This window comes from Podarcis muralis, chromosome 18 (assembly GCF_964188315.1).
Source record: "Podarcis muralis chromosome 18, rPodMur119.hap1.1, whole genome shotgun sequence".
Taxonomy (NCBI): Eukaryota; Metazoa; Chordata; class Lepidosauria; order Squamata; family Lacertidae; genus Podarcis; species Podarcis muralis.
In genome coordinates, this window is record NC_135672.1 from 782,951 (window position 1) to 800,078 (window position 17,128).

Genomic DNA, 17,128 nt, shown 5'->3' on the forward strand with positions numbered 1-17,128 from the left:
AACCAGAGGAAGGTTCAAAAAGCTAAGAACAAAGGCTAGAGGACTCGCTTTGTGTTAGGAATTTCCTGGTTCCCAGAAACTGTGTGTTGCCTTCTTTATGAAGAGGAGTCTGGGATGCGGAAGCTGATTGACTAATAAATAAATAAATAAATAAATAAATAAAACAAAATAAACTAATCAGTCTTGCATGTATTGCCTTAACACCGGCTTCTGGGTTAAAGTTGATATTTCCTTGCTTATCTGTATGGTGCTGCTATTATGCATCAAAAGGGTTTAATTTGAATTAGTACACACATACAAATGTTTTAAATGGAGAAAGAAAGCTACTGGATAGTTCAGCATCCAAGAGCTCAGTCAGTAGAACCTGAGACTCTTAATCTCAGGGTTGTGGGTTTGAATCTTGCGTTGGGCAAAATATTCCTGCCTTGCAGGGGGGTTGGATGGATGACCCCCTGGGCCCCCTCCAATCCTACGATTCCAGGCATGCTTTTGCAGGTGTTATTGCTCCTTCCCGCCCTTCCCGTGCAGCCACCTGGGGACGCTGCCTACCTGTGTTGGCCTGTCGGGACTTGATGAGCTTCTCCAGCAGCTGGTCTGGGATGGGCACGCCGTTCTTGTAGTGCGTGGACATCCGCCGCAGGGGCTCCTTCTCCCACACCCAGTTCTCCAGCATCTGCGACGGAGCCTCTACGAAGTCCCTCTCCACGTGGGTCCCACTGAAGATGGCGAAGTCCGCCTGTCCGGGGGCAGAGAAGAAGGGGCTGAGCAAAGGGCGGCAGGACTGTCCTCAGAGTTACCCAGTGAGCTTCCTGGCTAAGGATTTGAACCCTGGTCTCACTCAGGCCTCATTTAATCGACACCACAACACTGTGAGGCAGGTTGGGGCCGAGAGAGAGGCTCTGACTAACTCCAAGGTTACTCATTAAGCTTCATGACCAAGGTGGGGGAATTCGAACCCAGGTCTCTCCCAAGTCTTTGTCCTGTTTTCATCCCTGCAACCATGTGAGGCAGGCTAGGCTGAGAGGTCACACAGTGGGCTTCAAGGCTGTGTGGGGGGGATTTGAGCTCTGGTCACTTCCAGGACCTAGTCCGACACTCTAACCACTATGTGACGCTGCCGTGGGGGGGCCACCTGCCATGGATACTTGTGTACCTGCATGGGGTTGGACTAGATGACCTTGTGGTGTCCCTTCCAACTCTGCCATTCAATACTTGGCAATCATTTTTAATGATTCCTACACACTGTTTCACATGTTTTACCCAACAGGCAACACTAAATCACACTAATTTAGCCCAAATACCTTTCCAATCCCAGGTTGCTTCAACACTTTCTAGCACCCCTCATTTTCAAAGGTTGGAAAATTCAGCAACTTGACCTCGGACCCATTTTCCAGCCCAGAAGACCGAGGCCAAGGGCTCCCGGGTCGGCCTCTCACCTGCGAGCAGAGCTGGTGCATGACGTGCCCAAACTCGTGGAAGTAGGTCTCCACCTCGTCGTGCTGCAGCAACGAAGGCGCGTCCTGCGTGGGCTTCGTGAAGTTGGCCACCATGGCTGCCACCGAGATCTGGCGGCTGCCGTCGGGGAGAAGGCAGCCGGGCTGCAGACCAAAGCAGGCTGCGTGGCCATACTTCCCCTCCCTGCTCCGGGGACAAAGGAGAGCCTGTGGCAGAGCAGCCGGCTGGGCTGGGGGTCCCTTCCCACGCTGTGCTTCTGATACTCTCTTGGGGCTGGAGCCTCCAGGGCCAAGGACAGTCTATCTGGACTCCAGCCAGGGCAGGAAGCAGGGCTGGACTTTGGCCCTCTCTTCCTTGAGAGGCCTCCTGGGATGGCAGAACCTCTCTGCCCTGGGGAACCAGAAGGCGGGGACAGCAGCTGGGGCAGGGCTGGTGTGCTCAGGACCCCTTGCGGGCTTCTGGACTGATTGCTAGATTTTATTTCTTTGCCAATTCCCATCCTGATGAATCCCTAACCTTTTACAACCATTAACTGGTGAACATGTAAAATAACATCCTAAATGCAGCACAAATCTTAGAAAATAAGTAACTAATCATCAGTGAAGCAACTACAAATCATTGGTGAAACAATTGCTTTTTAGCTATTAACAGAGCAACCAAAATTCTTCCCTTGGAGGGCATCTGGTTGGCTACTTTGGGACCAGGGTGCTCTGGGCCTGATCCAGTGGCGGGAGTCTTCAGATGCCTTGATGGAGCCTCCAGCTCCAGAGGCAGTCGATCTGGAATCCTGGGTCTTTGGGGGCACCTGGCCACTATGAGGCCAGGCCGGCTGGGCCCCCTTCAGGTCTGGTCCAGCAGCAAAGCTCTTTTCTGGAGCCTCCAGCTCCAGAGACAGCAACTCTGGATTCCTCGGTTCTATGGGCATTTTGCTGCTGTGAGGTCAGGATGTTGGGCTGCTGGGCTGATCCAGCCCCCGGGTTCTTACTATGGAGCCTCCAGCTGCAGAGGCAGTCTACCCAGATTCTTTGGCTCTACGGGCTGCTGGCCCATGAAGACTAGAAGCCCTGCACGCTCTTTGACCCTTCGCCCCCTGGGACTCACCTTGGGTAGAGGTCCAGGTAGAACTTCCCGATGGCCTGGCCGGAGTGGGCATCCTGCACGGCGTAGAGCTGGACGTCGGGGTGCCAGGCGGGGGCCCCCTCCTCCAGGCGGAAGGTGAGCCCCAACAACTCCTGGTAGATACCCAGCAGGCCGGCCGTCACCACCTCCATGGGGAAGAACTCCTTGAGAAGGTTCTGGTCCACCTGGTAAAGCGTCTCCTGAACCCGGTTCATGTAGAAGCGCAGGTCCCAGGCATGGAGGCAACCGTCAAAGGGCAGGCCGCGCTGCTCGCACTCCTGGCGCTTCAGGGACAGCATCAGGGCCCGCTCCTGCTCACCCAGCACGCGCAGCTTGGCCGCCAGCTCATCTACGGGGGGGAGAATAATAATAATAATAATAATAATAATAATAATAATAATAATAATAATAATAAATTTTATTTATATCCCGCCCTCCCCAGCCTTAGCCGGGCTCAGGGAGGCTAACAACAATAAAACAGTACAAAAGTACAACATAAACAACACTCTAAAATCATTCATTCTAAAATTGATTAATTCAAGCCACTGGCAGCCATTGGGCCAGAGCTCCGCGAAGATTGCCGAAGGAGGGAGTCAGGCTGTGCCCTTGCCAAAGGCCTGGTGGAACAGCTCTGTCTTGCAGGCCCTGCGGAAAGATGTCAAGTCCTGCAGGGCCCTTGTCTCTTGTGACAGAGTGTTCCACCAGATCGGAGCCACAGCCGAAAAGGCCCTGGCTCTCGTTGAAGCCAGCCTAACTTCTCTGTGGCCTGGGACCTACAAGATGTTTTTATTTGAAGACCGTAAGTTTCTCTGTGGGGCATACCAGGAGAGGCGGTCCCGTAGGTACGAGGGTCCTAAGCCGTATAGGGCTTTAAAGGTTAAAACCAGCACCTTAAACCTGATCCTGTACTCCACCGGGAGCCAGTGCAGCTGGTATAGCACCGGGTGAATGTGATCTCACAGCGAAGACCTCGTAAGGAGTCTCGCTGCAGCATTCTGCACCCGCTGGAGTTTCTGGGTCAGTCTCAAGGGCAGCCCCACGTAGAGCGAGTTACAATAATCCAGTCTGGAGGTGACCGTCGCGTGGATCACAGTGGCTAGGTCAGGGTGAGAGAGGTAAGGAGCCAACTGCTTAGCTTGGCGGAGATGGAAAAATGCCGCCTTTGTTATAGCTGCAATCTGCGCCTCCATGGAAAGGGAGGTGTCGAAGATTACACCCAAACTCTTAACGGATGGTGCTGGCACTAATTGCGCCCCCGCAAGAGATGGGAGTTGCCCCCCCCCCATCCCATATCGCCCCGTCCCAGCCACAGGACCTCTGTCTTCAAAGGATTTAACTTCAACCGGCTCCCACGTAACCATCCAGCCACAGCTTCCAGACATCTGGTCAGTGTGTCTAGGGCCGAGTCAGGATGGCCATCCATCAACAGATAGAGTTGGGTGTCATCGGCATACTGATGGCAACCCAGCCCAAAACGCCGAACAAGCTGGGCGAGGGGGCGCATAAAGATGTTGAAAAGCATCGGGGAGAGTATCGCACCCTGAGGTACTCCACATACCACGGAGTGGCGCGATGACAATTCCCCCCCAAGCGCCACCCTCTGTCCCCGACCAGAGAGAAACGAGCGCAGCCATTGAAGGACTGTGCCCTGGATCCCCACGTCGGCAAGGCGGTGGTCCAGAAGTTCATGATCGACTATGTTGAAAGCTGCTGACAGATCTAGAAGAATCAGCAGCCCCAACCCGCCTCGATCCAGCTGTCTACGAAGATCATCTGTTAGGGCAACCAGAGCCGTCTCGGTCCCATGACCAGCGCGGAAGCCAGACTGGAATGGATCCAGAGCTGATGTTTCATCCAGAAACCCACCAAGCTGTTCAGCAACCGCTCTCTCAATCACCTTACCCAGGAACGGAAGATTCGAAACCGGGCGGTAATTGGATAGATCTAAAGGATCTAATGATGTTTTCTTTAAGAGCGGGCGCACCACTGCCTCCTTCAGTTCCCCTGGGAATGTCCCCGTGCCAAGGGACAAATTGATGATATCCCCCAGGAGGGCCCGCACCTCGTCTGGACACGCTCTAATCAGCCAAGACGGGCACGGGTCAAGAGGACAGGTGGTGGGCTTTCCAGCTCGGAGGAGTCTGTCCACATCGGCTGGGGATATCCAGTCAAAGTGGTCCAATACTGGACCCGAGGACAGTCGAGGGGCCTCCAGTTCCTTTATTGTATCCAAATTGGCAGGGAGGTCATGGCGGAGCAACAAGACCTTCTCCGCAAAAAAGCTCGCAAATGCCTCACAGCTATGTGTCAAATTGTTATTTAAATTTGGCTGTCCCTCAAGGGACGTTAAAGACCTGATTATACTAAATAATTGCGCTGGGCGAGAGCTAGCGGATGCAATGGAGGCCGAGAAGTATGACTTCTTAGCAGCCTTCACCGCCATCTCGTAGGTTTTCATAAAAGCCCTATAAGATGTTCTTGAGGATCCGTCATGGGCACCCCGCCATACTCGCTCTAGCCGTCTGAGGTCCCGCTTCATTTTCCGGAGCTCCTCGGTAAACCAGGGAGCCCGGTTTCTGCGGGGTCGCAGAGGGCGCTTAGGTGCGATCTCATCGATGGCTGCCAGGAGCTGGGTATTCCAGCCCTCAACAAGCTCAGTCAATGAGTCGCCAGGGGGAGAAAGGTCCCGCAAGGCTTGGCGGAATCTATCAGGGTCCATCAGCCTCTGCGGGCGAGCCCAAATCGGCTCGCCACCTAAGCAGGGTGGGGGTGGCAAGTCAATCCTGGCTTTCAGAGCGTAGTGATCAGACCATGGCACCTTCATTGGAGGAGACATGATCACATCTATACCTACGCCAAAGATCAAATCCAGCGTGTGGCCTGCTTGATGTGTGGGGCCCGAAACAAACTGGGAGAGCCCTAGTGTCGCCATGGAAGACACCAGGTCCAGAGCCTGTGAGGAGGGAGTGGCATCAGCATGGATGTTAAAGTCCCCCAATACCAATAGGTTAGGGAACTCCAAGGCCCAGCCGGCCACCGCCTCCAATAGGCCTGACAGGGTGGCTGCTGGTGCGCTAGGTGGCCGGTACACCAGCCAGACAGCCAAGCTCTCCTCGGAGCCCCACACTAGGCCAACACATTCAATGCCGGGGATCGATGGCGGTGGTAGAGCCCTGAAAGGACAATCTTCCCGGATTAATAATGCCACCCCTCCCCCCCCGGCCCACAGTCCGTGACTGGTGGAGGACGGAGAAACCCGGGGGCGCCATCTCTCGTAAGGTAACTGTTGCCCCTTCGCGCACCCAGGTCTCCGTCACACAAGCCAGGTCGACCCCCTGCGAGATAAAGAAATCTCGCAGGGTGGCGGTTTTATTGCCTATAGACCTGGCATTGCACAGCACCAGTGACGGAGGTGAGTAATCCTTGCTCACCCTACCCTCGTCCCTCGGGATGGGGCGCAGATTGGAAGGGGTACGAGCGTATCCATATCTCGATCCCCTTCGCCTATAACATCTGCCCCCACCGCCATACCTCCCTCGCCCCTCCACAGTAGGAATCCCAGGCCTCATAGTAGCCTCCATTGAAGAGTGTGGGAGGGTTGCAGGGTCCCCTGGGGGTCATCCAGACCAACCCTGAGCTGGGCAGGAAGCTCGGCCGAAGAACCACAGACACCCCAGGGTCCACAGAACCCCAGAATGGAAGGTTGGGGGCCCCCAGGGGACACCTAGACCCACCCCCTGCGAGGCAAGAATCTCAGCAAAAGAATCCCTGATGGACAGCTGCTTAAAATCCTCCAAAGCAGAGTCCACCACCTTCTGAATCCGTTGGTTTGGGTCCTGCCCTCTGGAGCAGAAAAGAAGCTCCAGGCAGGGGTCTGTGAACCTCCTCTGGCTTTCAAAAATAACTATTGTTAATAAAGAATTTTAGTCAAAGGTTTTCTAAACACGCAAATAAGAAACACAAACAATGGAGAGACTTCCTTGCACCTATTGGAAGGCCTCTCCTTCCTTGGAGGTTTTTAACAGATTCTTTAGCGGAGATTCCTGCCTTGCAGGGGGTTGGGATAGATGACCCCCTGGGGTCCCTTCCACCTCTGCGGTCCTAGGAGACCCTTCAACCGTCCCGCTTTCTTTGGGGCTGAAGCCATGTGCTCGCCATCTGCAGAAACGCCATACCCAGGAAAGAGGCCACCGTCTGGCAGTCCTTGGCCATGTTCATCTCCAGGACGAAGTCGGCGTGCGTCTCAAATCCCAGCAGAGCCGCCTTCTTCGCCCGCAGATCCACCAGTTCCTTCAGGATCAGGCAGTTCTCCTGTGGCAACCGGAGGGAGGGGGGGAGGAGGTGAGGCAGCCAGTGGGGGAGACCGCAAAGGAGCCCCTTTTATTCCCCCCCCCTTTCAGAAAAGGCCTTTATCATCAACTACATGGAGAAACAGACATTCTGAGAAATGTAAGGAAACACGAGGCTGCAGCAAAACCCTCAACAAAGAAAATGGAATCGTGCAGGGAGGTTTTCCTCCCTGTATCGTAAACTCGAACTCGTGACATGCAAGGAAGCGGAATGCCAGGAGGGTCAGGGCGGGCGAAACGGCACAGGGTCCATCTGCGGAACTCACTGCCACAGGACACCAACTCAGACGGCTTTTAAAGAGCGAGGGACAAAATTTGGATTGCAAGTTTGCTGAAATGTGTCCCTGCCGAGTTTTCATGTGACAGCAGAGATATGCAGGGAGAAAGGGAGCCGTTCTCCGAGCAGAAAGCAGAAAAGGCGTTTATTTGTTTGGTTTGTGCTGCCTTCTACCTCCTGGCAGCGGGAGTTGAACTGCTTCTCCACCAGCCTCCGCGTCTCTGGAACGTGGCACTTCTTCATCAGGGGGAAATAGTGGGGGTACTTCAGGGTCACCTTCAGGTTCCCCTCCTCAGTCTTCTCCAGGGAACTCAGGAAGTCCTCAGGGAGACCCCCTGCAAGGAAGGACAAGGGCACCCATGGGTGGCGGGCAAAGGGGCCCAGGGGGTGAGCCTCACAGAGGACTAGGCGCTTTAACTCTACAAGTTTCATGTGAGGACTGCAGGCTTCATGGTGCCTGGCGTCCATTATTGGGTTACTGGGATTATTTCATTATTACGCTATGCACTGATGCTTTTATACACTTAATCTGCTTCTGGAGATTGTATCCTCTGAAAAGGTCAGGAATAATAATAATAAATGACAAAATGAAACTGTAATATAATAGTGAGTACTTGGCAATCATTTACCCTTTCTAAGCAAAATAACATTAATCTGTAATCTAACAACAAGTATTTTAAATTATTTCTATGCAGACCTGGGAGGAACGGTTGAGAAAATTATTGGGCTTGGCTGAGAGTTGGAAGGGACCCCTGAGGGCCATCCAGCCCAGCCCCCTGCAAGGCAGGAACCTTGCCTAAGGTGGGTTTTGAACCCACAACCCCAAGATTAAGAGTCTCCTGCTCTACCGAATGAGCTATCCCAGATATGAAGAATCATGGAAAGGTAGAGTTGGAAGGGAACCCCAAGGGTCATCTAGTCCAACCCGCTTTGCCCCCAATGGCACCCAAGGGACACCCGTTGCCCCACCCTTACCCAGCTCTTCCCGGGAGAAGGGCAGGACGGTCGTGTCCTCGTTGAGGTTCTTGTTGAAGTCGATGCAGAGGACGCTCAGCCTTTTTTTTATCTCTTTGATTTTCTGGGCGAAAGGGGGAAATGGGGTTGGAGGCAGCAAAAGGCCCCGAACCGAGTTGGCTTCCCCCCAACAACTCCCCCCCCCCCGCCCTCACCCCTGGTTCCCGATCCCACGTATTCCCACGATCCACGCAGGGCAGTTTACTCGCTAAAAGGCCTCCCGTGAATCCACGAGAGGAAGAAGGGGTCCCTCGTCTCAGGCTGCGCATCATCTTCCCAGGCCTCTTTCAACCTGGCAGGGGCATCCCTCCAGCCCCGCTGGGATGAGAGAATGCGGGGCTGGAAGGGACCCCAAGGGTCATCCAGTCCAACCCACTGCAAGGCAGGAATTGCAGCGTTCGGCCAGCTCCGTTCCCTTCGCTTCCAAGCCTCCCCAAGAGGAGCCACGGATTTGCCTCTTGAGTCCAGCTGTGCCCCTGGTAGGCCGGGTGACCCTCAGCCCCCCCCCAGGCAAATGTCTCCCACCTCCTGCGTCTCCTCGGGGAGATGGAGGCCACTCCGCCGGCCCAGCTTGATCAGGCGCTCAAGGTATCGCTTCGCTTCCGGCTTCAGGGAGGTGTTCTCCAGCTTCTCCTGCAAGGAAGCAACAAATCAAATAATTACAATGGTACCTTGGTTCTCAAACTCCAAAAACCCGGAAGGAAGTGTTCTGGTTTTCGAACATTTTCTGGAAGCTGAACATGCGATACAACTGTTGGCTATTGTTTCTGGGGCTCCTGCGCCAATCAGAAGCCGTGCCTTGGTTTCCGAACATTTCAGAAGTCAAACAGACTTCACAAACGGATTAAGTTTGGCACTTTTGTTTTTGCTATTTATTTTGCATTTTTGTTTTTGAGGCTTTTTGGGTTCATTTGTTTTGGTGACTGTGTGGAACCCATTTCAGCTCCTGATCGATTGTGTCTCTGCAGAAATGGATAAAAGCCCCCCTTCCAAACAATGACTGTCATCAGTGCAGGTAAGAAAAAAATTAATTTTCATTTTTATCATCTACAATACTGTCTTATTTATTTTATAGTACAGTACATTGATTATTGCTTTCATTTTATGGATCAATGGTCTCGTTAGATAGTAAAATTCATGTTAAATTGCTGTTTTAGGGGTTGTTTTTAAGGGATTAATTTGTTTTGCATTAATTTCTATGGGAAAGCATGCCTTGGTTTTGGAACGTTTTGGTTTTGGAACGGACTTCTGGAACGGATTAAGTTTGAGAACCAAGGTACCACTGTATTACTACTAATAATTGTTGCTGTTGTTGTTATTTCACCTCTAAACCACTTAAAGCAGTTCAGAAAATAGGCCAGGACTTACAACAATGGTAATAACAGCTATTATTATTAATTATTATTATTATTATTTCATCTCCATAAGGTTGAGAAAAGTTGGTCAGGAGCTCTGAGCCTACCCAGCCAAAGGGCGAAGATGGATCTTCAGAGGAGAGCTGCTTTGCAAACTGGATTTTCCAGGTTCACAGCCCATGTTCTGCACTGCTGCCACACACCAGCTCTGCCCCGAGGGCTGAGAGCAACACCTACACCCAGTTCACTTGATGCACCTGCAGATTTTAAAGCTCATGGTAGGACAAAACTTAATTTCTGTAAACGGAGCTGCAGCCTGAAGCCTACCAATAAAGCAAGACTCTAGTCCTCATGCTTCCATATGAAAAGCTGATTTAAACTTAATTTTTGCAAATTTCTTCAGGGAGGGGTCTTTAAAGAACAGGGTTTGGGGTGTGAGCAAATCTGCTTGTATTTTTGTGGTTGACCAAGAAACACCAAAACTGCTTCTGGAAAACCAAAGAACATCCATTTTACCATCTGAAAAGTTTATGGAGCGCAAAACAACAAACAAACATAATAACTGCAAATATACAGCAATCATTTTTAGAGAAATTTTACTTCCTAAGCAAAACCAAGTATCCTCTTTGCCTTCTAAAAATGTCAGGTAAAACCAAGTAATTCTAATAATAAATAATTTAAATAATCTACCATATAACTCCCAGACTCAGCAGTCATTTTTAACGATTTCTATGTATTGGACAACATTTAGCTAGGCAACTCTAGGTTAGATGAAGAAGCACCAAAACATCTTTCGGGAAACCAAAGAATTTCCTTTTTACCTTCTGAAAAGGGAAAATAAAAATATCTTTCAATTTCCCAATTCATGTTACAATTTTTTAGCATCCCTCATTTTTGGAAAGCAGAAAAACCCAAGACGCCTGACTTGTGCAACTCCGATATTTTAGGCTAATGGCCAAATATAAATCAGTTTAATAAAAATTGATTGAGTGGTGGACTCTCCTTCCTTGGAGGTTTCTAAGCAGAGCTTGGGTGGCTTCTGTCAGGGATGCTTTGGCTGAGATTCCTGCATTGTGAGGGGTTGGGCTGGATGACCCCTGGGGGTCCCTTCTAGGATTCTAGGATACAGATGCCTGAATACCAAAACAGGCATCTGTGAGGCCTGACAGCACAAAAATGAGTTGGTTAAATTAATACAATTTAGTTTTACTTAGAAAGTTAGATGTGTGTAAAGTTGCATGGAAATAATTGCCTAGGACTTGCAGTTATATTAGAGATCAATAACTGCAAGTGCTAGGCAATTAATTATTTCCCCCAATAAGTGTTGGAAATGTGAAGAAAAAGAGGGTACGTTCTTTCATATGTGGTTGAATTGTAAACTAATTTTAAAATATTGGGAAATGATTTATAATGAATTGAAGAAAATGTTTACGCTAACTTGTGTGAAAAACCCAGAAGCCTTTTTGTTAGGCATTTCAGGTCAAGATTTGCTGAAAGAGAAGAAAAAACTTTTCATGTATGCTACAACTACGGCTAGGATGTTGCTAGCACAAAGATCAGGCTTCCTCAACCTCAGCCCTCCATATGTTTTGAGACTACAATTTCCATCATCCCTGACCACTGGTCCCGCTAGCTAGGGATCATGGGAGTTGTAGGCCAAAAACATCTGGAGGGCTGAGATTGAGGAAGCCTGACAAAGAAGGAAAAGTGCTGAAATACCAGCTAAAGAAGAATGGAAACTGGCGGAATACGCTGAAATGGCAAAACTAATGGAAAGACAAAGACAATAGAGATTTTAAGAAAGACTGGGAACCATTTATATAAACTTTACAGAATCAATGTAAAGAAATGGACTCACTTGCAAGGTTTGATTAAACACTTGCAATCAACATAAGAAATGTGAAATAGAAATAGGATGTTAAAATGATGAGAATAATAATTACTTTAAAATTTTTAAAGAATAACCAATAAGCAGGGAGATATAATATGCCAAAAAACCAGAAAAGGAAGTTGAGGGAAGTCACCGGGGGGGGGGGGGGGGGCGTGTTGAGGATTTGTAATGTATTTTGTTTCTGAAATAATGATTCTGATGATGAAAAAACTAACATTCAATAAAAAATAAAAATAAAAAAAGAAACCTGGAGAGGCCAGCCAGAGGGAGATGTCAGTCGCCAAACTGGTGCCCAGAGAACTCTGCATGGTTGCAATTGGGCAAGCGCCTGGCACCTGGGGGAGTTCTAGAACCGGTCCCACCCCCTCCCCGCCCCACTTTGGGGCGCCGCCTGCATCCTGACCTGCAGCCAGATGATGCGCTGGTAAACGTCCCGCCGCATGCTCATCTCCACGTCAAACTCGGAGAGCTTCTTGTCAGCCTCAGTGCTGGCCGCACGAACCTCCTTGCAGGGAGACACGTGTTGCGGGAAGTCTAGCATGTTCCGCTGAACTGGGAGGGGAAGAAGGAAAGGTGGATGTCAGGCAAACCTCTCGGCCTCCTACCCACCCATGCAGAGAGCACCCTGTGCCCCAGAGCTACGCTCACTTTGACTAACAATGGGGCTTTTAGTATCACGGCTCCAGCCCCCTGGAACCTAGTGCATTTCATTTCATTCTTGTCTCCCGTCCTCCATCGATAGAGCAAACGGAGGATACAGCAAGAGACTTTTCAGCTCAGGGTCATGGGTTCGAGCCCCAGCTTGGGCAAAAGGTTTCCTCCAAAAAAAAAAAAAAGGTTTCCTCCATTGCAGGGGGTTGGACTGGATGACCCCTAGGGTCCCTTCCAACAATATTCCCCTGTGATTCTACCTCCAGGAGGCTTGCACCATAAAAATACAAGATAGAAACACAATACACATACTAAAAAGTAGAGCAAAAACACACAAATCAATACATAATTATGTATCCTAACTGCCCTGAGATCTACAGATGAATAGTATACAAATTTAACTATTATTATTATTATTAAGAATCTTCCTTCCCCCCACCCCTTCCCACAAACACTTTTGAAAGGTTATTGTATCCTTAGCATCGGTTTGGCTCCTTAAGAATTGCATTGGATAAGGCAGATCCACACAAAGAATCCCAGTAACCGCAGCTTCTCCCAGTGCTGAAGTTCCCAGCACTCCCAGCAAACTACAGCTTCCAGGATTCCTATTGTGTGGAAATGATGCGCCTTCTTCTGGACTTACCCGTGTACTCCACCTCCACGGCGCCCAGGGCGCCCAGCGTGTTCTCATAGGAGATGTCGCCCTGTGCCAGGGCACCCACCGTGTCGTACACCCGCTTGGTCTTCTCGATCAGCTTGGCCGTAGCGTCCTGGATCTGTGCGGCCGTCAGGTCCCAGCGGAGGTGGCTGGCCGGGCACGGGGGGGCTGCAGCCTCCATGGCGCTGTCTGGGTAGGGAAGGGGCAGAGAGGGGGCTTTTTGTATGCCACAACTGCAGCAAGAATTTTGTTAGCCAAAAATTGGAAGCTACAAGAAATGCCAACAGTGGAGGAATGGCAGATGAAGTTGGTGGACTTTTTGGAGCTGGCTGACCTGACTGGAAGAATCAGGAGGAGGAGCATCAAGAAGAATGGAATAAATTTGGATAGATATTCTAACATAATTTAGGTAGAACTACTTGTAAGTACCAAATTGGCCTAGGAGTAAAATAGATTGATTGTATAACATTATGGATTGAGAACATTATGAAAAGAAAGAAAGATATTAATGGAATAAGTTAATTCTATTTGAAAGTGGATATTGGAAAACTGCTAAAATGAGTATTATGGAAACACAGGGGGGATCTGAGGAAGTCACTTAACAATGTTATTTAAATTGGGATTTTGACAGTTGAGATATATGTTTGTTTGTCTATTGTATTGTTTTTCTTTTGTGTTTATTATAAATTTGGAAAACAAAAAAAAATTGAAAAAAAGGGGGCAGAGAGGGGGCATCAAGCAAGCATGAATGGGAAAATAAAGGGCCAAGGCTAGTAGGATCCTGAATATCAGTGGCTGGGAATCTGCCAAACTCTCCGCCACAGGAGGCAGCCACCAGCCTAGACAGCTTAGAAACAGGGTCAGACAAATTCATGGAGAGGACAATGCCAGGATAGCTCTGCCGCGCCTCCACAGTTGGAGGCAGCAATGCTTCCGAGTGCCAGTGGCCGGGGATCTGCGGAACTCCCTGCTAAAGGAAGCAGCAGCAGCCAGCAAACTAGACTGCTTTAAAAGAGGACTGGACAAATTCATGCCCTGTCAATGGCTCTTAGCCACAATATCTCTGCTCTGGCCTCCCCAGTTGCTTCTGAATCCCAGTTGCTGGAAACCACACAAGGAAGGGGGAAGTCGCTCGTGTGTTCAAATCCTGCTGGCTGAGTTCCCCTTTGGGGGCATCTGCTTGGCCCTGGGAGAAAAGGAACCTGGGCTACACGGTTCTGGCATCCAGGGCTCAGCGGTGCCGGGCATAAGCCCAGAGCAGCCCCTGCCGGTCCTGGGCTGCTCCCCTCCCCCTCCCTCTCTTCCTCTGCCAACTCCCAGGGCGGCAGGGATGGTGCCAGCCAACCCAGGACGGGGTGCCAACGAGCGACCTGACGGGAAAGGGAAGGCCCTGCGCACCTCAAGCATAGCAGACAGGTATCCAAGCGGTCAAGTTTTTGGGCACGAATTGTGGAAAGACAGAGAGCGGGGTGGAAGGAAGGAAGCTTGTTGGCAGGTAAGGCTGAAATCCCCCCGGGCAAGTCCAAACGGGAAGATATGGGGGGGGGGGACGCCAGCCTTCCTGGCTCTGACCCCCCCCCCGTCCCAGACCCCCCTTCCCGGCCTTCCTACTGCAGCTCCGACCTCAGGGCAGCTGCCGCCCCGGCGCGCCCCCTTTGCACCCCCAAAATCACCTGTCGGAGGAGCCATCCGCTTTGGTCGAGTCCTGCTGCTCCTGCTCAGCACATGGAGGTTTCCAGAGCAAAGGCAGGCGGGGGGGGGGGGAGCGGAGAGCCAGGGGGATTATGGGATGGGGCGGGGCCAAGGAAGGCGGCCCCGCCCACTTCGAACTCAGAGGGCGGGGGGTTGTCGCCTGCTTTGCATGCGCAGATTTCCCCCATTGCAAACCCCACAAGGAGAAAATCTCGTATAGAATTGGAAGGGACCCTGAGGGTCATCCAGTCCAACCCGCTGCAATGCAGGAATATGCGCGCGTCCTTCCTCGAGAAGCATGAGGACAAGCAACCTCTTCTTTTTTAAGGAAGGTGGCAGGCTGAAGGGGCCCTGCTTCTCTCCCTGGCCGCACCTTCAGGGGCCCGCAAGCCTCTTTCCTTCAATGGAGAGCCGGAAGTCGTCTTGTAGAGACTCGATTCCCGCATCCCCTTTGGGCCAGGAGCAACTTCTCCGCCTTTGCGCAGGCTCCACCTCCCGCTCCCACAATCCACCGCTCTCCCATAGCAGCGACTCGCCTGCTTTCCGCCCTCAGTTGCTGGAAAGGGAGCATAGACCTACGAAACGGAAAGAGAGAACGTTTCGTTGTTGGATAAGAAAGGTCAAACGTGCCGAGTGATTTTTTTTTGGGGGGGGCGCAATTTAAGGAAGGCGTCCTTTGCTGCTCACTGAACTGGGAGCGTTTCGTGATTGGAAGGTTGGCTGGAAATCCGCTCCATCTCCAAGCCTTTCATAGTAACATGGACCACTTATAAACGCCATCTCCAACTCCTGAAAATATTCCATCAACAGTTCTCTCGCTAGAGTCATAGAAAAGATTCAGAAATTTGGGGAAGTGGCAGGATTTAAATTAAATAGGGAAAAAACTAAATTATTAGTTAAAAATCTGAAGGAAGAAGAGAAAAAAAGAGTTGGACCAAAGTATCATGATAAAAGGTAAAGGTACCCCTGCCCGTTCGGGCCAGTCTTGCCAGACTCTGGGGTTGTGCGCTCATCTCACTCTATAGGCCGGGAGCCAGCGCTGTCCGCAGACACTTCCGGGTCACGTGGCCAGCGTGACAAAGCTGCATCTGGCGAGCCAGCACAGCACACGGAAACGCTGTTTACCTTCCCGCCAGTAAGCGGTCCCTATTTATCTACTTGCACTTAAGGGTGCTTTTGAACTGCTAGGTGGGCAGGCGCTGGGACCGAGCGACGGGAGCGCACCCCGCCACGGGGATTCGAACCGCCGACCTTTCGATCGGCAAGTCCTAGGTGCTGAGGCTTTTACCCACAGCGTCACCTGCGTCCCTTATCATGATAGTATCATGATATCATGATAGAAGTATCATGATAGACGTTCATAAAAAGGTCAAATATTTAGGGATATGGTTGACATCAAGAAACATAAATATCTACAAAGACAATTATGAAAAAGTGTGGCTCGAGATGTTACCGGAAAAATCCGAGGGCTCCCTTGGACAAAATAAAGACACCAACCAGGATAACTTGGAGCAAATCAGCAGCCTGTAGGCTTGGCCTTTATTGAACTGTTGCAACAGGGTGTTCCTCTCACTTGCAAGAGAGAGGAAAGACCCAGAAAGATGTTGTGCAAGACCTTATAAAAACTTTTGAAATTCCCACCCCCAGAAACATCATGCATACATTACAGAAAGGAGGGGTTGAGGGAGGAGTTGTGGTGGTAACCTGAATGTCCTGTCACCTGGCTGGTTCCCCCTTTCCCCCTTTCACTTCCAGGAGACAAAGGGGAGTTGGCAGTTTCCTGCCCCCTGAGGGAAGATCTGATCATTGTCCTTTGTTCCAGTCCATGCTGAATCCACTCCCATATGCAAGTTCTTTGTGATCTTGATGGCCTTCTGTCTAGGACCATCAGGGTTGGCATAGCAACTGGGCAGGGCTCCTGTGGATGTGCTGGGATGGTGAAGGGATTATGGCTGGCTTGTATCAAACCTTCCCCATTTTGTAGTCCTTCCTTCATGGAGTCAAATAAAAGTGAAACAGTGCAAATCCGATGTATGGTTGATTTTTCTATGAATTTATAACAGAAGCGTGGTGTATGTAGTGTGTGAGTGTGAGTGTGTGTGAAGTTTGTACAAACTGAATGATTGGGGTGGGGGGTTCCTGCTACAGAGATAAAAAGAAATTTAGAAATACGGAGCAGAATGAACCTTTCCCTGCTAGGAAAAATAGCAGCAGTAAAAATGAATGTTTTGCAAAAAATGCTATTTCTTTTCCAATCACTCCCAATAATGGTGGAAGATGATTGCCTTAAAAAATGGCAGAAGGAAATTTCAAAGTTTATCTGGGAGGGGGCAAAAGGCCAAGGATAAAGCATAAGTTACTTACAGATATAAAAGAAAGAGGCAGTTTTGCCCTTCCAAACTAAATTGTATTATGAGGCTGCATGTTTGGTATGGATTAGGGACTGGATAAAACTGGAAAATCAAGAAGCATTGGATTTGGAAGGTCATGACAATAGATTCTGATGGCATGCATATCTATGGTATGGGAAAGGAAAAGTACATAAAGGATTTTATTATCATATAATTAGGAAATCATTAATGAGGGTTTGGGAGAGATATAAAGATAGAACAGAAGACACTCTGGTGGCTTTCACCACTTGAAGCTTTGCTGTTCAAGCCACTTGGT

General features: G+C 50.2%; 1 protein-coding gene across 2 annotated transcripts in view; it reads right to left on the reverse strand.

The window, feature by feature from the left end:
- THOP1 (thimet oligopeptidase 1) overlaps positions 1–14,960 on the reverse strand; it is an 18,203-nt gene extending 3,243 nt beyond the window's left edge. Inside the window, exons 1-10 of one of the 2 annotated variants that reach the window (XM_077921936.1) lie at positions 14,835–14,960; positions 12,755–12,958; positions 11,864–12,012; positions 8,740–8,847; positions 8,176–8,278; positions 7,375–7,535; positions 6,750–6,885; positions 2,557–2,923; positions 1,437–1,638; positions 549–736 (exon numbers count right to left, since the gene is read on the reverse strand). In XM_077921936.1, coding sequence (XP_077778062.1) covers positions 549–736; positions 1,437–1,638; positions 2,557–2,923; positions 6,750–6,885; positions 7,375–7,535; positions 8,176–8,278; positions 8,740–8,847; positions 11,864–12,012; positions 12,755–12,958; positions 14,835–14,907 — 1,691 coding nt within the window. In that variant the 5' untranslated portion in view covers positions 14,908–14,960. Of the gene's footprint in view, positions 1–191; positions 737–1,436; positions 1,639–2,556; positions 2,924–6,749; positions 6,886–7,374; positions 7,536–8,175; positions 8,279–8,739; positions 8,848–11,863; positions 12,013–12,754; positions 12,959–14,442; positions 14,799–14,834 lie in introns of those variants that run through there. The other variant, XM_077921935.1, reaches the window with a different exon arrangement.
- Between the last annotated feature and the right edge of the window lie 2,168 nt (positions 14,961–17,128).